This window comes from Vipera ursinii (genome assembly GCF_947247035.1).
Source record: "Vipera ursinii genome assembly, chromosome: Z".
Lineage (NCBI taxonomy): Eukaryota > Metazoa > Chordata > Lepidosauria > Squamata > Viperidae > Vipera > Vipera ursinii.
This window is the reverse complement of record NC_139517.1, coordinates 73399853-73427241: the sequence shown is the minus strand read 5'-3', so window position 1 is coordinate 73427241 and position 27389 is coordinate 73399853. Positions and strand designations below refer to the sequence as shown.

Genomic DNA, 27389 nt, shown 5'->3' with positions numbered 1-27389 from the left:
TGGCCCTGAAAAGAATACTTCTATTATAGCATTACTTCCCATTTCTCCATGATATCTTTTTGGCCCAATGCTGTTTTATTTGTATATAAATAGACATTTCATGCCAAACCGTTTCTTTTAAGGATTTTCCTATACACTGTGATTTTCAAGAAGGCAGAAACGTCAAATAAATAGAAGGCTACAATCCCTCTACCTTACCTAAATTATATGATTTGATTCATAAAATTATAACAATGAAGAACTGCACACTCCTATCTTGTTAAATATTTACTATTATGTTCTACTGAGAAAACTATTTACTATTATGTTCTACTGAGAAAACGTGAGTGAATGGAATTAAATCTGTAGGTGTGAAGTATTCCTTGAATGTTGTTTCGCAGCAAATCCTAGCATCATTAGGGCAAAAATATATGAATTTGTGCACATGATTGAAATAACTTTTTCACACGACAAAATGAATTAAAAGTTTACTTTAATTTTGAACCATCTGTATAACTGTTTTCATGAAGCATCTGTATCACAGCAGGCTACAATATTGGATAAAAAGCAACTGGTAAACTGTCCAATACAAGGTTCCATACAACTGTTTTTACTGGCCTCTATCCAGCATTTCCAGATAAAGTTTTTGATCAAAAACAGGAAATAGATCCACCTGCTTATTTTAAGCATATTAAAAAGGAAACTAATTGGACCATTTCTATTTGTCTAACTTTTTTATACAAAAGGGCTACACAATGTTACATTTTTCCGAATACAATCAGAGTGATTATGAATTAGTGTTCTACACCATTACTCAATCCTTAAAAATCAGAAATTGCTGTAGCATGTTCACTATAACTTAAACACAGACTTAAAAACCCTACAATTACTGCAAAAGAGAAAACTACTATGAAAGCAAGCAAGATCAGTACCATTACAATTATTTAAAAATTAAAAAAAAAGGTTTTAAACAAGCAAGGCTAGAGTTTGATAAATTTCGTTTTGTGATTCATTCTTGTGCATTTCATGAGTCACTCCCCAAATCCATTTGTTACTCCTCGACCAAAAGGACCAGAACAAAAAGTTTACTTCCGTTGTTCCCATAGGAAACTCAGCTTGGTTAGTGTGTCAGGCACTTTCTGAGATAACCAGCCCACCCCACGAGCATTCTCAGCAACTCTACAGGCCAATCACAATGCAAGATCAGAAAATACAGCTGTGTAAAAACAAAAACAAAAGTGAGAATAATTATTATGAATACTCATGTTAAAAATTGCACCAAATTTGTAGCATGTTAAATGTTTACATCTCAAATTTGATACTTATTTCTGATCAAATATGAACCAGCCCAAAGCAGTTCCTCCCTGCCAGCCAAGTCTTTAGATTGCAGATACAGTTTCTTACCTAAAAGGATCGTTTACAAATCAGTATCAAACCAGGCCAACTGATTACTGTCACCTGGAGGGAGTCCATCCATAAGGTCCTGGGCATGTCCTAGATCTGGTAGCCCATCAACTGGGTAGTCCGCACCAGGGTGATGGCCACCCATTTCATGTTCCATCATTGGGTCCATACCCAAGGTATCCTGACCATATCCTCCAGAGTGGAAAGAACGATAGCTGGGATCTAAAAAAGTTAAGGTGGCAGAGGGAGAAGCATGTCAATATGTTAAATGCAACAGAAGTTCCAGATATCAGACTGCGACTTCCATAACCTAGCTATACTGGTCATTTTCTAGACCAGATTTACATAGATAAAGCATGCTACTGTCAGAAGCATAAACAAACTTCAGCCAAGTCTGCATACTGCTGTAAACCTAGTACAGACCTTAAATACAGACTTTTAAATATGCCACCAGATAAGCATGTGGCTTGTTCTTCATATTTGTTCAGCTGACATGTCTAAAAATATGCTGATATAAATAAATCTGTACTCTTCACATTAGAATACAAACAGCTAACATTGCCTTGGTGAAGTACTCACTAAGGTTTCAACACACATTGTACAGTCATCAATTAGCGGCCACTTGTTCAAAGACTGTTCAAAGATAGAACAGCAATAAAAAAGGAAACTTATGGCTAGTGCTTGTAGTTGGCAATTGTCACACAATTATGATGGTTGCAGTACCCTATGGTCAAGTGATTACCATTCCATTCCCATTCCCATTTTGCTTCTGACAAGCAAAATTAATAGAGAAGACAGCAGGATGTTGCAAGTTGTAGTCACGTGACATCCTACTGGCTTCCCCACTGACTGATAAAAGCTAGCTTTTATCATCATTTCATCATACAATACAAATAACTACCGTATTTTTCGGACCATAAGACACACCTGACCATAAGACACACCCAGTTTTTAGAGCAGGAAAACAAGAAAAAAAATATTCTGAACCAAATAGTACCAGTATACTAAAACAGGGCTTTTCAACCTTTTCATCCATTGTACCACTTTTAGGACAAGGCAATGTCACCCAGCAACGTGTCAAAAACTTGACCCCCCCCAAAAAAGGAAAAAAATGATAAAGTACAGGTAGTCCTCGACTTACAATGATTCACTTAGTGACCATTCAAAGTTACGACACTAAAAAAAGTTACTTATGACCATTTTTCACACTTATGACCGTTGCAGCATCCCCAGGGTCATGTGATTTACATTCGGATGCTTGGCAATCGATTCATATTTATGATGGTCACATTGTTCCAGGGTCATGTGATTGCCTTTTGCAACCTTCTGACAAGGAAAGAGTGGGGAAACCATTCACTTAACAATCATGTTACTAATTTAATTTCTCTCTCTCCTTCTCTTTCTCTCCCTCTCTCCCCCTCCCTCTTTCTTTCTCCCCTCCTTCTTTCTCTCTCCCTTTCCTTCTTTCCCTATTTTTCTCTTTCCCTCTATTTCTCCCTCTTTCTCTCTCCGTTTCCCTCCCTTTCTTTCTCCTTCTCCCTCTCTATTTTTTTCTTTCCCTCTATTTCTCCCTCTCCTCTATTTCCCTCCCTCTTTCTTTCTCGTCTCTCTCTCCCTCTTTCTCTCTCTCCCTCTATTTCCCTCCCTTTCTTTCTGCTTCTCTATCTCCCTTTCTCTCCCTATTTTTCTCTTTCCCTTTATTTCTCCCTCTTTGTTTCCCTCCCTTTCTTTCTCCTTCTCTCTCCCTCTTTCTCTATTTTTCTCTTTCTCCCCCCCTCTTTCTCCCTCTCCCATTGTCCCTTCCTTCTTTCCTTCCTTCCTTCTTTCTTCCTTCCCTCCCTCTTTGTCCTTCCCTCTCCGTGTTAGAGCAGTACCTACGGAGGCAGCCCTGCGGCCCGGATTTCTCTTGCAGAAGGCAGGCTGAAGCAGAGCAAGGAATGCGAATCAGCCGATCTCGCGTTCCTGCAATCTCCTCCGCTCGGTTTCAGTTTCTCTTGCTACGGGCCGCAGGGAGATTGCAGGAGCCAATTGTAATCTCCCTTGCTTTCACTTGCGGAGGTTGGGGCTGGCCATACGGATCACCTTCGGACCATAAGACGCACCCTTGTTTGGGGGGGAAAGTGCGTCTTATGGCCCGAAAAATACGGTAAGTTAATTATAATAAGGTCAGCTAGCTCACATTTGATGTTTTGAGTCAAGTCAGCTGCACAATTGATACATACCATCTGGGCGATAGCCAAGAGGTTCTCCTTGAGCACTAATGTCAAGTCCCAAATCAGCACTCTGTAAAGATATGAAAAATGACATCTGAACTAAATGTATCTTAGTTTTAATAAACTGGTTTACAGGTCATAATTTCAAAAAAAAGTTATTTCTATTGTAGACATAGAATGGACAGATCCAGTTACTTTTCAGTCTTAGAATAATGAAGCCAAATACCTTGTTAAAGAAAAGTTTTACATTACTTTTTCCATGCAAAATTGTTCCTGTCATATTTGTCATACTGTTAAGGTTGATTTGCTTTCTTATATAACATTTTTATAGGCACATCAATTTGAAAAGTATTCCAGTGATTTAACTTTGCGGAGGCTTTTGCCGGGCTAACTCCAGCATGTCGGAGAGGCTCAGCAAGCCGTCGTGCCTCATTGTGGCCAGCGCCACTGCTGCAGGTGTATCAGCTGATTCTTTCTTCCACTCTTTTACATTGGCCAGCTCTGCTTTTAATCTACAAGTTGCTACCCCAGGGGGGAAGCCAATTGACTTTGTTGGGGTTAATGAAGCAAATATGCGTTGGTTCCAGGATTTTCGTATGAAATCCTATGCAAATCCGGCCAAGTTGGAATCAACAGATGGTGCAAGATACCATGCTTTGTTGATTCCTGACTGTCCTGGTGCCTTAATGGATCTAACAAATAGTGGCTACTTAGCTAGAATATTGCAGCAATTCAGTTCAGAGAACAAGCCTATTTGTGCTATTGGAAATGGAGTTGCTGCCTTATGTTGTACCATGAATGAAGACAAGTCTTGGGTATTTCAAGAATACAGCTTAACAGGGCCTTCTGTCTATGAACTTGTAAGACTTCCTAGTTTTGCTAGTTTACCCATTATTGTTGAAGATTTTTCAAAAGATGCTGGAGCTACTTTTAGTGCCAGCAAGGTAGATGCAGTTCATGTCGTGCTTGACAGACACCTTGTCACTGGACAAAATGAAAATTCTACTGTGGCAGTTGTGCAGAATCTTATTTTTCTCTGCAATGGCAGAAAATGACGGAAATATCTCTGTGACTGAGCAGAATAAATGAACATGGAAGAATTATTTGACTTGTGAAAATTGCTAACCTTTCATTTATCAACCAAAAGAGAAGAACACAGCTGATTTTTTAAAGGTGGCATTTTGTAGCTCAAGAACAAGCAAATAATATTCTTAAATTTACATAGTAAGGCCTGTTATCAGATGTGACAGCATTCATAGACATTCATTGTTTGTATGAGTCTAAGAATAATATATTTTCTCTTACCTCCCACTTTCATAAACTAAGGATAAATTGATTTGAAAGATTTCAGTTACAATCCCCTTTGTTTCTGAACTTCCATCAACTGTAATCTGTTTAAATCATTTCTTCTTAGCTAAGTTTCCCATTGTGCTTGATCTGGGCTAAGTAAGTAATCTGATAAATCAAGGCTGAATCTATTAGCTCTATGTTATCATTTCAGATTGTGAATTAAGTTTCAAACTATGGGACTATAGTGACTTTTTTCATATATAGAAATACATGTAAAGGTTACAGCGAGAGATACTAGTAACAAGTGAACTTCAAGAAAAGGAACAATTAACTGTAAAAATAATTTTACAATGGGACAGGGTAGTTTTATTTAATAGAGATGTTTAGTATTTTCCATGTGTTCATTTGTTGTAGCATGACAATAGTGATTCATTTATTTTGCTTACTATAGAAAGCTTTTGATTGATTTAACTTTGCACTGAAGATTAATCCACACAGAATATAAAAGTAATAGCTGGCAAATAAGCCAAAGACAGATGAAAATAAGTACTAGGAACTCAATCTAAATCCTGATTATTAGTTTGCTGTTTATCTGTAATATTTGGGTTTGGCTAAAGAAAATAATAAATAGGGGAGACATGATAGCAATATTCCAATATTTGAGGGGCTGCCAGAAAGAAGAGGCGGTCACTTCCTGATAGTGAGGAAAATTAACCAGTGGAATAGCTTGCCCCCAGAAATCATGGGTGCTCCATCACTGGAGATTTTTAAAAAGAGGCTAGACCCATGGTGGTGAACCTATGGCACACGTGCCACAGGTGGCATGCAGAGCCCTCTCTCTGGGCACACGTGCCATCACCCAAGTCCTAGGCCTTCAGCTGGGTTTTATAAAACATTTTTGCTTTAGGCCTCCACCACCATGTGCAAAAAAAAAAAGGTTAAATCAATTTCAACTTCTCGTGGGGAAAAGAAAATCTTGCAAAGTTGGAATTGATTGATTGAACTTTTTAGTTCCATCCAGTCTGCCGTTACCAGTGCAGCCAAGCCCACCCAATGGCTATGCCCACCCAATTGGCTACACCCAGCCAATGGGCCATGCCCACCCAGCACCCGACGATACATAAGTGGGTTTTGGGTTGCAGTTTGGGCACTCGGTCTCTAAAAGGTTCACCATCACTGGGCTAGACAGTCACTTGTCTGAGATGGTATAGGTTCTCCTGCTTGACCAGAGGGATGGACTAGAGGACCTCCAAGGTCCCATTCTATTCTACTCTATTCTACTAAAATGTTTAATTTGAAACTTAATATGAAATTTAAGGAGAATTCTATGAATAGGAAGAAAGTCAAATGGAGACAATTTAGCATTCTAACCCACCTCATTCCAAGCCATTGGTTCAGTCCTAAAAAGAGAACTGGTCAGTTCCACTGACAGACGTTTCTTATAATCCTGGGGTTTATCTTCAGACATTCTGAATAACACTGCAGCTGCATATGTTGCTGTCCAAGGAAAAAAGAATGTTAGCAGAGAAACTTAAAATCAAAGCAAAGTGAATCCCTATCTATTTCACTTACCCACACCCTCGTTTCTAGAATGTAGTAGTTCTGTTAATGGTGCTGTAGCTCCCTCTGCTTCAATTGCCTCAGCTGCTTCTTTGTCTTGAGCCAATTCACATAGTACACCTGCAGCTACTCTCTGGATGTTCTCAATAGGGGAATATAGCAACTAGCAGTAGGAAGAGAAATAATAAATTTGGGGGTGTTTTTAAAACACAAATTATTAGTAACTAGGACTCCATGTCTGGCTATTATCAAGAATCCAAGTTGTGGTAGAAACCTTCATGCTGAATTTTACAACTATACTACAGCTGCAATGGAGCAAATAAATAATGCATCCCCTGCAGGTAGTCCTGACTTATAACTGGTCACTTATGGCTGCTTGAAATTATGAGGGACTCCCAAAAACTACTTAAAACATGAAAGATGTGAAGTCCTAATTGCTGTCCCATCACATGACTGCATTTGAGTGCTCAGCAAACAGCCTGAATTTGCAGTTATTTGCTGCACCTCCCAGTCATGTGACAGCAATTAATGTTTTTGCTGGAAACCAGTATTTACTAGTTTCTGGCAAAACCACCCTATAGCAAACAATGGGTTCACTTAACAACTGCTGCAGAAAGGATAAAATAGGGCACAATTACATGGAGATCATTTAATGACCCATCATGACTTTTGACCAAAATTGCAGGTTTAATTATGGTCATAAGTCAAGGACTATCTATGCTCCCTTAGGATCTATTTCCACTGGAGATTTCAAGCATATTTTCAAATTACTTTACAAGGAACACCAATTTTTGTATTGACTACCAATCTCTGAACTCAGATCAGGTTTTAAAAAACATATGCAATGTACTTTCATTAGATCATATCTAGCTTTAATATCTGTCATAATATTTTACTTACCTGCACAAAGAGTGGAATGGTGTTTAGACCCCTAATTACAATCCGATTGTGGACATCTCTAGCTAAGATATGAAGAGCTCCAGTGCAGCCCTCAACTATTTCCTCCATACGCACACCCTCCTGTACAAAAACATAAGCCAAGAATGGCTGATCACTATTAACATAACATTAACGTTCTTCCTCATCAGATAAACATTTTCACTTACTCAGCTGCTCTCATACATTTAATTATTAGAAAGGTTTCCTGGTTAGGCACACATTTTTGCCTTTATAAGGGTTTCAAGGGACATATCTAACAACACTTCAACAGCAATGGTCAGGGATTCCTGTTCAGAATTCCTATCTTTCACATTTGGGAGGACAATCAAGGGACAAAAGGGAAGTTGAGGGGTTGATTTTTCTACTTAAAAACCTTAAGAGGAAAAATCAGCTGAATTTATTAATGGTTTAATGACATTATTAAATTTGCAAGATCTAATAAATATTCTGTCTTTTAGCTTCTTACTCCCAAAAGAAATAAGTCATCCAAAATTTTCATTACTCTATTTGGGGGAATTTGGAGATGTGCACATGGCTTTGGGCCTCACAGAGAGCCCATGGGTTCTATCTAATACAGTCCATTAAGCCAATAAACATCAATGTTTTTTCCCCACATTGCAATACAACTTGTGAATTCAGCTGCAATGAACTTAAATCACCTGGAACCTACAATGCTCTGGGTACAAATCTTTGGAATAACTTCATCCTCATCATGACTACATCTTTACTGAAATTTACTGCTTAAATGTTCTTGGTTGCCTATAGAGAATTAATATTAACAGCTGAACTGGTTTTAATTTTAAATTTGCAATAATCCTCAGGAATATTATTAACTCTTTTTAAAGCTGGAGATACTATCTGATACTAGAGTTCACCTATGTAGATGTTTCACTGAATAATCAGAATTTGAGCACTGAGTTATCAAATTTGTAAGACTGCAGTTAAAGCATGAAAAAACAAAGCTTTGATAACAACCATGTTTTTAAGGGCTACAATACGTATCAAAATTATTCTAATGGGTATACATATTTATTAAAGCGTGGAGATTATGAAGATCATGCCAGAACACATCTTCACACATTAACAGAATAAACCAATTGCACAAAATCACTTTATGAATTTTGGTAGCATTATCGTACAAAGTCTGAAAAACTGGAAATACTGTACCCTATAGCAACAAAATATTTTCTCTTTGCTGTCATCTGATGGTCATCAGTTTCTTGTATTATTGTCTGCTTTAGTAACAGATGGACACATCTACTTATAAACCCTATTCACCTACTGAGATGTCAAATGTACCATATTTTCTAGCGTATAAGACGACTGGGCGTATAAGACGACCCCCCAACTTTTGGGATGATTTTCAAGATTTTTCGTCTTATATGTCTTATAGTGCCCTTCTTTGTGGCTTTCCTACAAAGTCAATAGGGAAGCCAGCAGGAGGTCGCAAAGGTGAAACCCTTATTTAAAGTACTGATGTGATTTGGTTAATTGAGAATGGAAGTGCTGGAATTTCCATTGCTAAGCAGTGTGGTCATGTGACATTGCTGTGTACAACTGCATCACTTAGTGATAGAAATTCTGGTCCCAATTTTTGTTGTTACATGAGGTCTACCTATCAGAACGACTTGCTTTATGATATGCGTAGCTATATAAATTTTAAAAAATAAATGTCATGTTATAAATACTGTAAAATCTAAGGGCTTGAGGCTTAGTACTCATTCCCATGTACTGTGTAAGATTTTTAAAATTATTTGGGTCATGATAATCTTAGATCACAATATCCTCAATACCGTATTTTCCGGCGTATAAGACGACTTTTTAACCCATGAAAATCATCTCAAAAGTTGGGGGGTCGTCTTATACGCCAGAAAATCAGCGAGCCCAGGAAGGCACGTCCTCCCATCTCACTGTGGAGGAAGCAGGGCAGGCTGGCGTCTGGCGGGAGCCGACAGGGCAGTCCTGCGCACGCGCGCGCTCCCCAGCTGTTAAGGAGCACTCCTTAGCAGCCGGGGAGTGCACGCGTGTGCAGGACTGCCCTGCCGGCTCCCGCCCGACGCTCTTCCCTCTTGAGGCAGCATCCCCGAGGACTCCTTAGGAGCCGGGGAGCGATGCTGCCTCAAGAGGGAAGAGCGTCGGGCAGGAGCCGGCAGGGCAGTCCTGCACACGCGTGCACTCCCCGGCTGCTAAGGAGTGCTCCTTAACAGCTGGGGAGCGTGCGCGTGCGCAGGACTGCCCTGTCGGCTCCCGCCAGACGCCAGCCTGCCCTGCTTCCTCCACAGTGAGATGGGAGGACGTGCCTTCCTGGGCTCGCTGATTTTCTGGCGTATAAGACGACCCCCCAACTTTTGAGATGATTTTCATGGGTTAAAAAGTCGTCTTATACGCCGGAAAATACGGTATTGAGGATATTGTGATCTAAGATTATCATGACCCAAATAATTTTAAAAATCTTACACAGTACATGGGAATGAGTACTAAGCCTCAAGCCCTTAGATTTTACAGTATTTATAACATGACATTTATTTTTTAAAATTTATATAGCTACGCATATCATAAAGCAAGTCGTTCTGATAGGTAGACCTCATGTAACAACAAAAATTGGGACCAGAATTTCTATCACTAAGTGATGCAGTTGTACACAGCAATGTCACATGACCACACTGCTTAGCAATGGAAATTCCAGCACTTCCATTCTCAATTAACCAAATCACATCAGTACTTTAAATAAGGGTTTCACCTTTGCGACCTCCTGCTGGCTTCCCTATTGACTTTGTAGGAAAGCCACAAAGAAGGGCACTAAATAGCAATCAGCTGATTTGATTTAGCTGCTTTAAATATAACAGATTTGTTATTTATATACTAAAGCAGGGGTCTTCAAACTTGGCCCTTTTATGACTTGTGGACTTCAACTCTCAGAATTCCTCAGCCAAGTTTGAAGACCCCTGTACTAAAGTTTACTTCACGAAATACTAATTTGTAACAAATGGATCAATAACCAGGGTTGGGGGGAAAAATACTTGGTTGACTAAAGTAAATAGAATTTGAGATCTTTTCTACCCTGAATCCCTGCATTACTAATTAATGACATTCTGCATCAAGAATCACATACCACAAACTGCTGTTGTGTACCCCCCATTGAAGTTCGACGTTGAGTATCTTGATGTGCTCTAACTAGTAGCTGCACTAATCTTGGTATTGCCCCTTGTTCACGTAACGGAGCATGATTTGCTGGGCAGAGAGCAAGATTACGAATCAAGCCAACAGTAGCCTGTAAATGTAAGGAAAGCAATTAGAAAGAAATGACATGTTTCACAGTACTGCAGAATTTAGCTCCACAACTCAAGCCTTTAAAAATAATTTTAATTCATTGCATCCTTTTAATAAAATTCTTTTAGAAGCCTTCTAGATTTTGTGCACTTCATCCTCCCCAATTCAAATCTAAGATGATACTGATAATTCTGTTACCAAATCACCTTACCTTTATAAGAGGCCAGTGGGATGGTGGATGCAAGAGTTTAACCACCACTGGTAGACCATAATGGAGGCGCACTGCATTTTGGGCCATTTCAGCTTCCTGGTGCCGACTGGTGAGGTGGCGGAGGGCACAGATAGCTGGCTCAGTGATGTCTTCCCTGTCACCAGCACGGAGAACTGTGCGCACAAGGGCTTCAATTCCACCAACTTGGCACACCATCATTTTATTCTTGTAGTTGTTGCAAGTAAGATTGGAAAGGATGCCAGCAGCACAAGTCACCACATTGATATCATCTGATCCTAAAAGCTGCACAAGTGTCCCCAAAAGACCTTCCATGCCTTCCTGTAAGAAGAGATGTATTTAATATCAACTTTTCTGTAAGATCGTATGCTACTATATATGCAATTATAGCTTGACTTATGAACACAATTAAGTCTGGAATTTTGGTTCTAAGTTATGGTGGTTGTTAAATGGGTCATAAAAGTCATAAAAGTCTAGTTGCCATGGTCATTAAATGAATTACATGGTTAATAAGTGAATCAGCATATCCAATGGATGTTTGTTGCTATTTTCTGCTTGAAAATGCAAAAAACATGGGAAATCAGTCATCACAGTGTCCGCAGGATGATTAAACTGGTTGTAAATGTAAGCCAGTTGCCAAGCACCCAAAATGCAATCACATGACTGAGAGACTGGTAGTAGTAATTTTGTGGAGTACCTTTTTTAAAGTTTGTCATAAATTGAACTGTTGTTAAGCAACTGGTCCTACAGCAAGGACTACATTCCAGATTTGTTTGACCTACCCTAGATTATTGGTATTTTGGCAAAGATACCCTCACCTGTGGCTTCTAATAAGATAGCTTTTTTGTTTTGTTCTATCAGGATCACAGTTAACAGTCATTCAAGGAACAACAACTTCTTATAGGTGTAAGTCCTCATTATGTTTTCTAAATAAAGGAACGTTAAGGACTTTGTTGTATTTTGAGATAATAAGAATAAGGAATTATTGAGGAATACTTAGAACATAAAGGTAAATGTTTATTTCTAAGATGATTAGAACAAATTAATAGGGGAAGCCTGTTATTTCAAGAATATTTTAAATTCATTTACACCTAATTTATATATATCACAGAAATGCTTACAGCATTATGGAAGTTGTTTTTATAAGGACATATAGATTCCAAATAATAAAGTGATCATAAGAGCTGGAAACTGATATATGTTTCCCCTGATCTTACACATTTCAAATTAATCAGATAATTACGCTTTTCACTTAAGAAAAACAAAAACTTTATATTATCTCAATTGTACAATGTGGATGAAGTTCTGATAGTATGTCACAACCACGTGGCTTGAGCCCAAAGATAACTTTTTATTATGAATAACTATGCATTTATGTTTTTGTCTTGTGATTTCAATCAAATCCATAAAATTATAATTTGTCTTTCAATTAATTAATCTGGTTCAACATGAAAACAGGAAATTACAAGACCTAAAATTATGATGAAAATCTTATTTAGCATTCTGCCTGAATTTATCATTAAGTTGTTCCCTAGAACTATCCATTAATTCAAATGATTTTTTTAAAAAAGATCATTTCAGTTTTGAGCAATACCACAATATCATATCAACTAATGCAATAAAAATACGTTTTAAATACCAAGATCAGTTTATAACAGAATATTAACAATCTTTGAAAGTTCCCAACCCTTACTTGCTTAGTTGCAGCATCTGAGAGATTTCTAAGAGTCCATAGACAATTCTGAACAAGACGTTGGCTTGGATCTGTAAGATGGAGTCCCAAGGCTTGCATTCCACCTAAAGATCAATTAGGATTTACTATCAATATTTCAACCTCTCATTACTGTCATCTCTGTATGCATGTAACCATGATGAAATTAAAGCGTACCAGCTATACAATGTTCAAGGAACTGTGTAGAGCAGTTAGTAGTCTCAAGTACTAATCTGATTCACAATTCCACATGTATACTTGCAATAGGTTCTCACCACAAGACATGCACTTCTGACTATTAACACGTTCCATGTTTGACAAACTACTAAGCCATTAACTGGACCACAGTAATAGTTACAAAATTATGAGCCTAATCTTTCCAAAAGCCCAAATATTTGGACAGATCAAAATTATTAAAAATATTAAGAACAAAAACTGCAACAGTAACACCAAAAATGTACTATATACCTTTTAACAGCAATTAAAATTTCAAGAATATTTTTTTTGGCAAAATGTCGGCTATAAATAATTTTTAGTTTACTTAACTGACAGTATTTTTGTTAAAAATACTTATTATTGATACATTTCACCCACTTTACAATATTATACAGTATAGTCATTTTATTACATATTCCCTGCAAAGGTAATTTTAGTAATTTTTGCATAAGTCCAAAACAAAAGCAGTCCTGAATTAATGAAAACTGAAGCACTTACCAGCTTCCACAATTGCTGGTTTGTTACTAGAACAGACTGATAGCACTTTCAGGACTCTACTTGTGGTCCACAATAATTTCTCATAGGTATAGGTCCTCATTATGTTTACTAGCGCCTGGGGTCCACCACTTGCCAAAATAATTAGCTGCAAAAAAAAAAGGCTTTAGTAAAAGAGCAATATAGGCTAAGCAGTATAACCTTTTTAAAGATGGAACTGCAATTTATTCCTGCTGTCAGTATATCTGTACATATTAAAGTAGAAAACTGCATTTTCTCCTGAAATATCGTAAGGGTGGTATGTATGTAATAAATAAATATTTTTTATTATTGACCATTGGCTAATCTCCCAATACCGATGACAGTAATTCTTTGTAATCCTATTTAATGATATTATGTATGCATGAGGTTGAGGTCATTTGCATGTGAAACGTATGTTTTATTACTGATGTAAGGGCAACTATTCTTGAAGTTCAAATCATACACACAAGAACAGAGAATGGGATTACCTTAGTAAAGTATTTTGTAAAATTCACTGCAGAATATAATTTAGTATTACCTTGCTTTCTTGATTACCATATGCAAGAATCTGAAGACAATCTGTTGTAATTGCCAGAAACTTAACGTTTGTCTTGTTGAGCAAGGCAACCATTTTCTGTAAACCTCCAGCTAGACGGACAGCCATTTTAGCACCTTCCTGATGCAACAGAAGATTGTGCAGAGTAGTAATCGCATAGAAAAGCACAGAATCCACTGGAGACCTATAGACAAAAGTCAAATTAACAAATATCCCAACCAAAGCCAACATATAGTGCATAAATACATCAAATTAATTAATTTACATACCCGAGCATTTTAACCAGAGCAGGAATACCTCCCGATTTGAAGATTGCCAGTAAGCCTTCACGATGATGAGATAGGTTATGTAGTGTACCTGCAGTACAACGGGCTGTTTCTACATCATTTGTATTCTGCATAGTACGCACAATTGCAGAAACCATTTGGGGAGAACGCATGATAGCATGACGAGAAGCTTCTTTTTTGGACAACTGATGAACCATAACTGCTGCTTTGTTCACCACAACCTAATAAATGCATTGAAATTTAATATTTTCAAAATCCAAAAGTCAGTCCACTAAGTGATGCCTCTTAGCAATCACAATAAACATAAGATGAATCAATGTGCACATACCTGGTCCTCATCATTTAACAATTTGGTCAATTCTGGGATGGCACGAGTTGCAAGCTCTGCATCATCTTGGTAGTTTATCAAATTAACCACAGCATGTTTTAACATCTGGGAAGGTTCGGCAAGTCGCTGTACATTTGTTGGATGTGCAGCATCAAACTGTGTTGATGGGATTTGCATGCCTTCATCCAACGTTTCTGGGAACATGGCAGCACGCACTCTCTGTGCTCGAGTCATAGCATATTGTCCATCAATATCTGGAACAAGAATAAGCTCTTTTTAATCTACTGATATGCATTTGAGTGATTAACACGATCCCAGAATTCTACTTACCAGCTACCTGATCCTGAGTGAAAGACTGAGAGAATCCCTGTTCCCATTCGTATAGAACTTGGGTGGTATCAACATCTTCCTCTTCAGGGTTTCCCTTGCCACTCAGAGAGGGAGCTGTGGTTGTGGCCCCAGAGTGGATACCAGAATCTAGGTATGACTGTTGCTGCCAGTGACTGACAGCTGCTTTTCGGTCTGGTTCCATTGCCATATCCAATTCCATTAAGTCAGCTGCTGGCAATAAAGTGGTTAAAAATAAGTTGCTAAAGTAACAGAAAACATTGGGCAAAATTTTATTACAATTTTAATTTAGAGACAAATTGCATGCTAGATATAATTTTTCTTTACAACAGTAGAAACGTTATCTTGGAAAATTCTCTTTTAACAGTGAAATTATACATTACCTTACAAAAACCTTTTGTGATAAATTATGGGATTTCCTTTCAGAGTATAAGAGATGACTATATTACACTGGGATGTTTGTGGTGATGGCTAAGGAAAAAAAAGGCAGTGAGAAAATGGGGCAGATAAACTAATGGGATACATTGTGCTGTGAACTGTACAGGGGAGGAGGAGGAGGTGACTGACATTAGCTTTGCCCTCTTTGCCCCATCCAGATTTCATTTTATCTGAAATAAAAACGAGGGTTCTAGATTTCAGTTCTACTAAAGCATGACTTATCAGAAATAATGTGGCATATTTGGAACACTGTGGTATGTTTCATATCCAAAACAACTTTTTTCCCATTAAAAGTGCATACCTATATTTCACTATTTTTTTTAAAAACAATAGTTACTTTAAAATTCCGCTTAAGGTTTAGTGACTGAGCATTGTTCTGTTCATCATTAAACATCAAATCAAGCTAAGTTAAAACTAGTAGAATTTTAGATGCAATTTCATATATAAATTCAATTTTTCACTATTTATAAGAACTGAAAATTGGCAATTACACCCAAGTGATCACAATTTATTTAATTTCCATTTGAACTTGATTACACTAATCCATACCTTGAGTTGCCATCTTTTTTTATATATGCCAAGAACTGGGGTCTGTTGCACTTCAGACCCTAAAACAGAAAGACAGAAATATAATTAATTTAGTTTTAAGTTTCTGCTTATAAAATCAAGTAAACATTTACTTAAGAAGCAGCATAATTTACTTAGAGAAAGAATTCTTAATCTCATTGGGCCAAAGACCCCTTAAAAAATCTGGTGAAATCTGATTCCTAAAGAAAAATAGTAAACACCTATTAGTATAATTGTTTTAAAGGAAAAACTGTGTCCAAATACAGTTATCAAAATATTAAACATTAATACGAGTAATTTTAGATATATTGAAGTTAATGATTATTTTTGGAACCGAGAAACAATAAATTGCTTTATTGCCTACATTCATTACTGAGTTAAAGCTAAATTCAGTTAGTTTAGTAAAAAAAATAAAACAGTAATTTCTTTTCCTATCCAAGTTGTCAACTCTCAAAATTTATGGACCATTTGTTAAAAACTCTGATTTAGAGGCTGTCAGACATACAAAGCTACTAGCTGGACAAATAGAATAGAGCTGGAAGGGACCTTGGAGGTCTTCTAATCTAGACCCCTGCTCAAGCAGGAGAACCTATACTGTCTCAGATGAATGTCTAGCTGCTTCTTTAAAATCTCCAGTGATGGAACACCCACGATTTCTGGGGGTAAGCAGTTCCATTGGTTGGTTGTCCTCACTGTCAGGAAGTTTCTCCTTAATTCTAGGTTCTTCTCTCTTTGATCAGTTTCCAACCATTGTTTCTCGTCCTGGCCCCCTCTAACTTGTGGCAGCCCCTCAGATACTGGAACACTGCTATTATGTCTCCCCTATTTCTTCTTTTCTTTAGACTAGCCCAGGGGTAGGGAACCTTGGCTCTTTTATGACTTTTGGAATTCTGGGAGCTGAAGTTCACGAGTCATAAAAGAGCCAAGGCTGCCTACCCCTAGACTAGCCAAACCCAAGTCCCGTAGCTGTTCTTCATGTTTTACTCTCCAGGCCTTTGATCATCTTAGTGCTCTTCTCTGAATTTTTTTCCAAACTCTCAACATCTTTTTGTGATATGACGACCAAAATTGGCTGCAGTATTCCAGGTGTGGTCTTACTAGGGTTTTATAAAGCGGTACTAATACTTCGCATAATCTTGATTCTATGCCTCTGTTTATACAACCGAGGACTATATTAGCTTTTTTGGTTGCTGCTGCACACTGCTGGCTCATAGTCAAGTGATCGTCCACTAGGACTCCAAGGTCCCTCTCAGTTAAGCCAGGTCTTGCCCAATCTGTATTTGTACCTTTGGTTTTTCCTGCCTAAATGTAAGACAGTTCAAGTTAAGTTTATTTTGCTTCCTTCCAAAGGAAACCAAACCCAAATAGAGTACGTCATGGAACAGCTTATCAAAGAAATGGGATAAGGACTTGAAAAGATATAGAAAAGATTGGTATAGGAAACTCAGTTATATTCACATTCTTCTGGACAAAAAAGCATATATCTCTAATATGCCCTTGAAACACTTTATATATCAAAATAATTTCCTTGCTGTCATATTTCCAAAAGTAAAACTTTCTCTAGGAGTATTTGGGGAAGCATTACTGACATTGTAATAATTATGCAATATCTCCCATGCTCAAGTTATTCACAAGCCATGTTAAAAATTCATTTTTAACTCAGCTTGTAAATAACTTGAGCATAACACTGAATAACTTTAGTGTGAATAACTTTAGCATAGCATGGAACTCTTAATTGCTTTCTAATCCAGGACTTGTAGTAGATTATGTATACTGGTCTGCAAGATAAAATCAAGCAAGTTTAAAAATCAAGCAAGGTGATACCTAAAAAAACAAAATATACATTTAAGAGTAAAGCAACCACAGTATAAAATCTTTCAGTAAAAGATGTAGACTTTGCAAAATAGTATTAGGTATAGAAATACATTTAGGAGCTCCCTAAAATGTAATAAAAAGTGATATACTATACTATACTATACTATACACCATTAAAGAACTAAAGAAGGAAGGAAGGAAGGAAGGAAGGAAGGAAGGAAGGAAGGAAGGAAGGAAGGAAGGAAGGAAGGAAGGAAGGCCCCAAGATCAGCCAGGTGGCTCTATGCTTATAGCAAAACTAGAATTTATTATGGTCTCCCAGTTTGTAAACTTCCTGGTTTTTAGCACAGTGCCTTAACTACTACACCAAACTGGGTCAATTTGATTTATGAAATAGTTTGACTACATTTTATGTTTTCTATGTCACTTCCAATTATGTTGGCAAGATATTAATTTCTGATTACACAACACACACCCACACACCCACACACAGAGAGAGAGCTTTCAAATATTCAAATCTGAATCAAGTGAAAACTTCTACATGGAACCCTCTAACAAGAAAATCCTGTAAGACAACTGAACTAAACCTGTTCATTAATTTGTTCACCAGTCAATCCAGATTTTCAATAGAAGAATCTCAGCAACCATATCTGACTTTTGACCTATTCTAAATGAAGCTTCAATTTACAACTTTGAATATTATAAATGTAGGTTTTTGAAAAAACTGGAAACTCGTCTGTCTAGATTTCCTCAACACAAGAGGTGTGTTTAAAATACTCTTCTTTATTCAACAACTGTCCCTGGACTGTACTCCAGACATGTTACTGCTTTATTTTCTTCAGTATGAAATTATCAGCAGCACACTCTGAAGAGAGTTAAATAGCATTATGTTTAATTAAACCAGTAAGGCAAAATCATCATTTGTCACATTTTAAAAAAAAAACTCTTCAAGGCAAGAAAAAGTTTTTAAGCTAAATAAACTATAACAGGGTAACTTTACAACAGCACTAAAAAAATGACTTATGACCATTTTTCACACTTATGACTGTTGCAGCATCCCATGGTCAAGTGATTTACAATGGGATGCTTGACAACTGAGTCACATTTATGATGGTTGCAGTGTCCCGGGGTTATGTGATCTCCTTTTGCAACCTTCTGACAAGCAAGCTCAATGCCAGATCTACTTAACAACCGTGTTACTAATTTAACAACTGCAGTGATTCACTTAACAAACATGGAAAGAAAAGACATAAAATGGGGCAAAACTTCTCATTTAGCAATATAAATTTTGGGCTCAATCGTGGTTATAAGTCAAGGATTACCTGCACCCTATCATTGCATATTACTTTTGTTTTTAGTGCTGTATATATTATTTTATTTTGTATTGTAAACTGTCCAATGTTTGTTTTAAGATCGGCAGCTATATAAATGCAATCATTATCATCCTACAATTTCATATTAAATCTCAAATGTCTTTAAGATTAAATTATCACTATTTACAATGTACTGCTTAAGTTCCTCAGTTATACTATGCAACCTGCAACCTATGCAATCATACCATGAACCCTGATGTTTGCAAATCATGACTTGGAAATTGTTAAATATCATTTAAAAATTTTATTCAATAAACGTATAAGCAAATAAAGATTTTCTCAGACTAATAAGCATGTATTCTCCACATAAACCCTAATTTTCTCATCTGGCCCAAGCAGACGTTGCAACAATGCTTTTAGTTTCTAACTGCAGGCATAACTATAAAAAAAATTCACCACACACAGCGTTTCTGTGGCACACTAAGCACCATGCAAACTGGTTGAACAAGTGCCAGAGGCCAACTAATGGATTACATCATCAAACTATATTGTTTAATTCTCCACCCATGTAAAAATTAGTAACTATGCCTTTTTTACTCCCTTTCTCTACAAGCCTTTTTCATTTAAGAAAAAATATTGTAGTTCTTCTATTTTAATTTACTTCAAATGGACATTCACTAGTACTGTATTGTTTAAGGGAAAGCTAACATAACCAAAACATTTTATTGGCGGAAAAAACTATTCCTCATAAGTTACAAGCACATTATTCAAAAGATACAAATAAATCTACTTTAGCCATGAATGTATTTTTATTTATTTATATCCTGCCTTTATATAGGAGTTCAAGGCTTTCCCTCAATTTAATCGTCTTGAGGTACTTAGGCTAGAAAGTATGATTGGTCCACTCCCAAACCAGATACTGGCACAACAAACCATTTTGTCTCCAACTCCCTTTCTTCTCTCAACTGAACAAAGGAAAGTGGGACGTACTGGTGCAAATGAAGAGGTAGTTTTGGTTAGATCAGATTTCAGGAAACTTGTATTACTTTTAAATAAAAATATTTTGGATTTCAAAATAACTAACATGCCTGGATTATTGTAGTGCAATCTATATGTAAGCTCTATTTTTTTAAAATTCTATGTTAATGTTTGTCTGAATTACAAATTAAATATTTTAATATATGTTTTCTATTCAATACATTTTAGAATGGAGCTTTTAATGTAAAGAACCAATATTTCATTTCTATAAATATTATGGCCAATAACAAATTAATAAAATATATTTTAATTCAGTAAGATGGTCTTTAAAAATATGCATTGTAAATAACTAAGGGTTGGTGTTTTACAGACAAGCACACCAAAATGTTCTGCTTTGTAGTTTTTATGTTACAATCTGAAAACGGCAGGTGAGATAAAATTTATCTATATATCCCAGAAAATTTTCATGAAGAAATATTAATATTCTGCATAACTTATGGTAAAAATGGAAACAGAAAAGATTGCAATGTCCACATCATAATGACACTTATGTTTGGGATAGAATATTTTGACTTTATTTTACTTGTAAAAGTAATGAGAAAACATCAAATGTTGATGTTTCTGATTGACAGAATTACAACTTTTAATTTGCTTTTTAAACTCTTCACTTCATCTTTCAGTGTTCATAAATCAGACAGCAGAACATGATGTTTGATTAATACTGATCAGGCATCACTTGATTGTAGCCATTATCTTTAAATATGTTTTAAAGAAGAGCAACAGACTAATACAAACACAGCTTAGCTTTCCAACATCTTAGAATATAATACCTATTAACATCAAGAGTAGCAGCCTAACAGGATTAGTCAATAGTTCCATAAACAAATCAGTACCTAAATCTCCTGCTAAAAAGGAAAGGAAAGAATTACTGGTAGATATATCAGCATCACCCTCAAAATGTCATTTGGACTCATGGTCCAGGGATGCATGGTCACAGTAAGCAATGGACCTGCCATAAATATATGCCATATAACTATCAGGGATGACCCTACTCTTAAAATATTTAACCAATACTGGAACAAAGTACTCATCATTGGCAACAATATTTTTGAATGACAAACAAGCTCCTTCAAGCAGGTAGGTACAGTACATTTTATCTGAACCTCTCACTTGATACTATCTGTGGATACTAAAAAAGACTAATGTATTCCATCTCCCAACTGTTTAGAATGACATTATCTTTTCTGGAGATTCTTTTCAACTCCATCTGTCTTTTGGTAAAAGTTCTTCTCAAAATTATAATGTGCAAGTGTCTACAAGGATGTTTTAAACAAAATTGGAACAGCCTGTCTTCATTATTAGCATATGGGATTAGCAATAGCGCTTAGGTTTGTATACGGCTTCACAGTGCTATTCAGCCTTCTCTAAACTGTTTACAGAATCAGCTTATTGCCCCAACAATCTGGGTCCTCATTTTACCAACATTGGAAGGGCCGGTGAGGATCAACTGCTGGCAGTCAGCAGAATTAGCCTACAATAAACCACTGCGCCACCACTGCTCTTAACACACGTATTTGAGGTAACTGGGAACAATGCAAGTTCAAATTTAGGAAGTGTATACTATATAAAAACTGAACAAAATAGGGAACAGAATACATGATTGTATTCAGAATATATGATTGATTGATTGACCATTACCCTCTTTCATAGGATCAAAGTTGGAAGTAGCCTCAAAAATTATCTAGTCCAATCTCCTTGGTACAAGACGTGGTAAAGCATCTAACCAAAATCTGCAGCTTCAAATCACTGGTTCTGATCCTATCTTCCAGGGCAAAAGAGAAAAGGCCACACCTTTCTGGTTATGATCTATAATATGTCCTTGTTCAGTGCATCTAATCCTAAAATATGTGTTTCCATTGAAGTAGTGCAATAAAAGGAGCATTCTCCAAAGATGCGGTAACAGTAACTCCTGTGCAAGTTTGAGTTGAACTAATCTGCCCTCTAGGAAAGATCTAAACAATTATTCTGATATTATTCTGTTCCAAAGATTCTAGGGTTTTTGGAAGGGTGGTTAACTCATGTCCCCTTTCTGAGCCCTCTGACTTGTTATAAGGGAAAAGGGGGTACTTTATCACTGTTTATATTGTAAATATTCAGTTTATGCTGCTGAAATTGGCACACAGAACTGGATGTGAAGATTATGACAAACTGATTATATGCCTAGCAGTTTAGATGATGATGTCCTAGAAATATCGTATACCCTTTGATCCACTTAGAAATTACTGTTTCACTGCCCTCCCAAGCTGAGATTAGGAGCTACTAATAATGGTGATTTCAAGGTTAAACATCTAACTGGCAAGTTCAGACAAAGTGGGTATTGTACCCTAAAAATAATAGCTAGGCCCCATACTGGGAAACTGTGCATTCTTTCTAGAAGCAGGAAAGACTAACATCCATCCCAGAAACCAATTATGATTTGAAAGGGACAACTATTAACCCAAATCCAAAGTTTATACAAGCTTTGCAGATTGAGTCTCTGCATGCTGTCTTTCGCAGGTCATTTAGAAGATCTGTGTAGCATCCAGCCACCACAAAAAAATAAATACTTCTAGCAATCAAATCTGCTAGTTCAAAAGGGGAGTGAGAATAAATATGATGGTGAAGAACAGGACAGGTAATAAGAACTCCAGATGTTAAAATTCTTTGTATTAGGGAGATCTATAATGCTTTAAATTTGCAAAGATTGGAAAACCTCACCCCTCCACCCCCTCTCCACTCAGCAGAAGCTGGCCAAAGAAATGCATCAATTCACTTTAAGCAAGATGAGACATTTTTGATATTTGTTTCTTTCATTATACGGGAAGGGAAAAAGCTGAGAACATGGCTGCCATACCTGTAATCATTCTCATTCTTCATGTACTTTCTGCACATACCGCTGTTTTCTTTCCTGTCTTACGTGTGTAAAGGACATTAAGCAGACAACCATTCCCCCAACCCGATCAAAAGCTCTTTGTACAGAAATTTTCTGCACTAGCCTACAGTCATAGGGAGACATTCTTAAAAGTGCTGTCCAGCCGCCATTTCTAATTTTGGTCAAGATCTTCTGAGATCTTCCTATCTGATCACTGCTTCCTCCTTTCACGTGTGCAGGACTGCCCTGCCGGCTCCCGCCCAACGCTCTTCCCTCTTGAGGCAGCATCCCCGAGGACTCCTTAGGAGCTGGGGAGTGATGCTGCCTCAAGAGGGAAGAGCATCGGGCGGGAGCCGGCAGGGCAGTCCTGCACATGCGCGCACTCCCCGGCTGCTAAGGAGTGCTCCTTAACAGCTGGGGAGCGCGCGCGTGCGCAGGACTGCCCTGCCGGCTCCCGCCAGACACCAGCCTACCCTGCTTCCTCCACAGTGAGAGGGGAGGGCGTGCCTTCCCAGGCTCATTGATTTTCCGGTGTATAAGACGACTGGGCGTATAAGACGACCCCCCAACTTTTGAGATGATTTTCATGGGTTAAAAAGTCATCTTATACGCCAGAAAATACGGTAAACCAGTAAACATTCAATTGATAAAACAAATAATCATTTAAAGATTGGAGTGGGGGGGGGGGAAGAAGAGACCATGAAGTGCATTGGGAGAGGATCTTATCTTAACTGAATAGCTTAACTCCAGAGTTATATTCTCCCCTTTGGGGCTCCAGGCCAACTAGCACAGCCCTATGGAAGGTCAGAAGGCCTGGATAGGAAGCAGGATATTCCAAAGAAAAGGAGGCATGGCAGAAAAGGCTCTTCTCCTGGGGCCCACTAGCCAAAATTCCTTAACAATATCTGCAGCATGCCCTTTCTATTGACATGGGTGCGGTGGACCAATCCCAATGGAGTGAGAGAGCCTAGAACCATTCCATGAAGGCTTTAAAGATGATAAATCAACAACTTAAATTGTACTTGGAAGCAAACCAGCAGCCAATGCAGCTTGTAGAACAGTAGTATATGACCCAACCTAAAGGCCCCAAGAACTACTCATGCCACAGCATTCTGCACCAGTTTTAATTTCCAAATACTCTTCAAGGGTAGGCCCATGTAGAGTGCACTGCAACAGTCCAGGCAGACTAGTTAGGTACCAATAGCTTGCATAAGAAATGTTATTTTTTCCTAATATGGAAATCTGATTCCCTATTCTGAAGATCACCATTACACTGCCTACAAAACCTCATTGTCAAATGGGGAATGTGTTTTCTTTTTTAATCTTCATGATTTAGCACAAGTATATTCAAAAACAGTTAGAAATTATGTAGATTCCTGTTACTGGTATTTGATACTTTAGTAGCAGGCCTACCATATATTACTTATGTTGCAAGAGACCAATGACCATATTAATTAAATCACCTATTTACTCCTGCAAAGGAGAAGTGAGGCCAGTTCCAATGCAATAATTAAGAAGGAACTGTTTTATCTGACACACAAAGAATCCACTATAGCTGAAATAGTATGAAATAAATTGCACATTTAAATGTAGATCTTCTCTCCATCAATTACTATAAAAGCAATATAATATGATTGTAAAAATTCTATAGCATGGATTACAAATTGTAGAATCACTAAATAACAAGTAAAAAACCCTCAATGAGGCTATTTGGCAAAATCTCACATTTGCTCTGCTATGTTCAAAAATATCAATGTGGAATCGTACTGATTATATCCATATTATTTCATAGAAACAACTGAAATAGTAAATACTCCATTTACTCCATGAATATAAAGTTGGAGAATCCTTTCAATGTCCTCAGGTATCTATAAGCTAGGGCTGGATAGGTTTGAGGTGCCTAAAATATGGAGCTTTTAGGAGTTCATATAGGAGATTTCTCTCAACAACTTAGGAGAGAAATTATGGAAGTCCATTTTTCTGCCGTATATTCCTACTATGACTCATCACTGTTAATGCTGATTGTAGATGTTGGAAACTCTGCATTATACCTCTGACAGGTTTCAAGTTCCTCAGTCTCAATTACAAATCTGTAATACAGCTAACAATGGAATGTTTTAAATAGTTAAGAAAGGAGTAAACTTTTCTATTCTCAAATTTGGAAACAAAAGTGGTAGAATATCATTTTTTTCATATATTACACTACTATTTCCAATGAGTCTTGTAAATCAATTACTACTTACAAACAAGGCAGCATTTAAATTCTATCTTAAATAGAACTGAGCATAGGGTAATCCTCACTACCATTGATGCCTGCACATACTGTTCTAGACTTATTTTCATCATCCAAAAACCAATTTTCTGAAAGTGCACAAAATGCTGTAAAATATGAAATATGAAAACTTACCTAATATATATAAACTAGCTGGAACATGTTCTGAAACAGCATTCTATAATAAATTTTGAGGATTACATTATACATTTTTGTCAAAAGCTGTACCTAACTTTCAACACTACAAGAAAATGCTGCAGTGTCTCTCAAGTCAGATTGTGTTAACAAATCTAATATTTTTCTCCTATTTCTCATTCAAAGTAGGATCTAGAGTTAAAAATCTGCTTTTAGTTAAACAGAAGATACTATTAAATTATTAATTTCACAATAAACTTTTAAATGCATCCAAGGAAAGAAAAATCCTGTTTTGTTCAATGACACTTTTATATAGAATTTTACACATATTCTATTAAGGATCAAATTAAATTCTATTTTATTTTATTCTAAATGCTTATGATTTCATTACTTATTCATTTTAAGTGGGGGGAAGACTCTTAAGACTCAAAACCATGATTGTTCAATACAGTATTAGCAATAATCAGGGGCAATCTAAATTTGTAGACAATAGATACTGTTGCACTTACATTCTTCCTCTATAAACCTTCATTTAGGAAAAAAAGAAGTAACATTAAAAGATAACCAAGCAACGACACTTAATGTTAGTGTTTTATTCAAAAAAGCCCCAGCAAACTTCTGAGTAATAATAAACATCAACACAAACTGAAGTTTCTTATGGAGGAATCTTAACTATGCCGGATCTACCCTATTAACATCGAGGGCCTCGGCCTTCACACCAATCAGCAAAACATCTTTCCTTCAATGTTGGAGAAACCCTTCATTCTTCTCCCCCATCTTCGCCGCAGTTACCCATCTAACTCTTTAAAATGTCTCGGTTACACCCGAATTCAAAACGGCGGAAATTCGAGACGTCCTATATTAAGTAGAGACCGCGGCTCCTGCAAGTTTTGCACATTTAATCAAGAAAGCAGTCGGCAGTGAGAGGGGTATCTATGCTTCTAAGTGCAAAGATACCGTACAGACTATTTAAACAAACCGAGACTTCCCCCATCTTTTTACACTGACTTTGCAGACTGAAGCCACGAGTAAATGTAAAAGGAACGCCTTCAGTCTCAGCAGGTCCTACAACTATACCGCCGCGCCCAACATACCCGTAGTTCGAGTCGACACTGCATAGGAAACCCCCGCCCCAAATTCAGCCTCGAGCGTGGGGGACTCTGCTAGTTTCGGTCCTCCGGCAACGTTTCCCGCCTGGCCCTACCGAGTCTCATTTTGCCGAGCACATCAAAATACAGGACGCCGCCTACCTCCACCGCGGCTCAGCGTCTTCGCCTTTCTCAAGCGGACTACTTCACCACCCAAAATCCTTCCATGATCCAGGTTTACTTCTGCAAGACCGCTCAAGGGCCCCTACGCAGGAGGGATAGCAGGAGTGTAGAAGTATCGTGGAGAGACTCCCGACTCCTTAATGACAAAATTCCAGCCCCCCATCCCGCACATGAAACCCACCCCCGCCGAGTCTCCAAAAGACACACGGGGTCCGGAGAATCTTTCCCACCACCTTTCACGGACACTTTGGCTCCCGCCCTTGTTGATTTTAGCCGAATCTTTCAATTTTCATCATTAAAAAAGAAATCGCAGGAGTTATTTACCCCACCCAGCCACTTCCTGTCTGGACAAACATACTCCATCTTTCTCCTCCACCCCCATTGACGCGACCGAACCGACCCCGGGACAGGAAAAGCCGCCCCGAGACCCAACTCAAGTTTCCGTAAGATAAAACGGAGCCTCGAAGAGGCACAAACACTGGCGGGAAGGCGAAGCGCAAGGTCCCGCCTGCAACTATGACTGCCTTTGTTGCTCCTGCTATTTTTCTGGGCAAGCAATGGCCACTCAGAGTTTCCACCTTTCCCCTTTCTTCCGAAGTCGTACCGGTCCTCGCCGTCCGCCGCGGCCGCTATCGCCAAACCGACCGAGAGTGTATGCGAGAGAGGCTTAAAATGGCGCCGTTCACAAGGAGCTTCTTATAGCGACTGCAGGGACTCTATTGTATCCTGCCGCCACCTCGCCAGGCCTTGAGCGCAGCATTCCACAGGCAACCCACCCAGTAGCGCAGAGGACGCGCGCGCGCACACATACACATACAAAAGGAGTTGGAGAAATAGTGCGCC

At 37.8% G+C, this 27389-nt stretch overlaps 2 protein-coding genes across 8 annotated transcripts; one reads left to right on the top strand and one right to left on the bottom strand.

Annotated features, from left to right (window-relative positions):
- Positions 1-455: 455 nt before the first annotated feature.
- CTNNB1 (catenin beta 1) lies at positions 456-27389 on the bottom strand. Of its 7 annotated transcripts, XM_083377380.1 has the most exons (18): positions 27151-27333; positions 25785-25801; positions 25276-25318; positions 15834-15892; positions 14829-15056; positions 14499-14752; positions 14153-14391; positions 13866-14067; positions 13310-13454; positions 12578-12681; positions 10867-11205; positions 10498-10656; positions 7347-7466; positions 6459-6609; positions 6262-6383; positions 3606-3666; positions 1384-1605; positions 456-1195 (listed from the first exon to the last, which is right to left on the bottom strand). In XM_083377380.1, exons 4-17 carry the CDS (start codon positions 15844-15846, stop codon positions 1397-1399), a joined length of 2346 nt encoding a protein of 781 aa, XP_083233506.1. In that variant the 5' UTR covers positions 15847-15892; positions 25276-25318; positions 25785-25801; positions 27151-27333; the 3' UTR covers positions 456-1195; positions 1384-1396. The 7 variants fall into 7 exon arrangements, with proteins under 7 accessions (XP_083233506.1, XP_083233507.1, XP_083233504.1 ...); XM_083377381.1 differs by lacking the exon at positions 25785-25801 and having other exon boundaries at positions 27151-27319; XM_083377378.1 differs by lacking the exons at positions 25276-25318; positions 25785-25801 and having other exon boundaries at positions 14829-15059; positions 27151-27389.
- Positions 3698-5112, top strand: LOC310650278 (glutamine amidotransferase-like class 1 domain-containing protein 1). The gene has a single exon (XM_083379123.1). It carries the CDS (start codon positions 3995-3997, stop codon positions 4649-4651), a length of 657 nt encoding a protein of 218 aa, XP_083235249.1. The 5' UTR covers positions 3698-3994; the 3' UTR covers positions 4652-5112.

Coding starts and splice junctions, on each gene's coding strand:
- LOC310650278 (XM_083379123.1), top strand. CDS start 3,995: ATGTCGGAGAGGCTCAGCAAGCCGTCGTGCCTCATTGTGGCCAGCGCC.
- CTNNB1 (XM_083377378.1), bottom strand. Junction 14,068..14,152: donor GCTCTGGTTAAAATGCTCGG/GTATGTAAATTA, acceptor TTTTGTCTATAG/GTCTCCAGTGGATTCTGTGC. Junction 12,682..13,309: donor ACCAGCAATTGTGGAAGCTG/GTAAGTGCTTCA, acceptor ATTGATCTTTAG/GTGGAATGCAAGCCTTGGGA.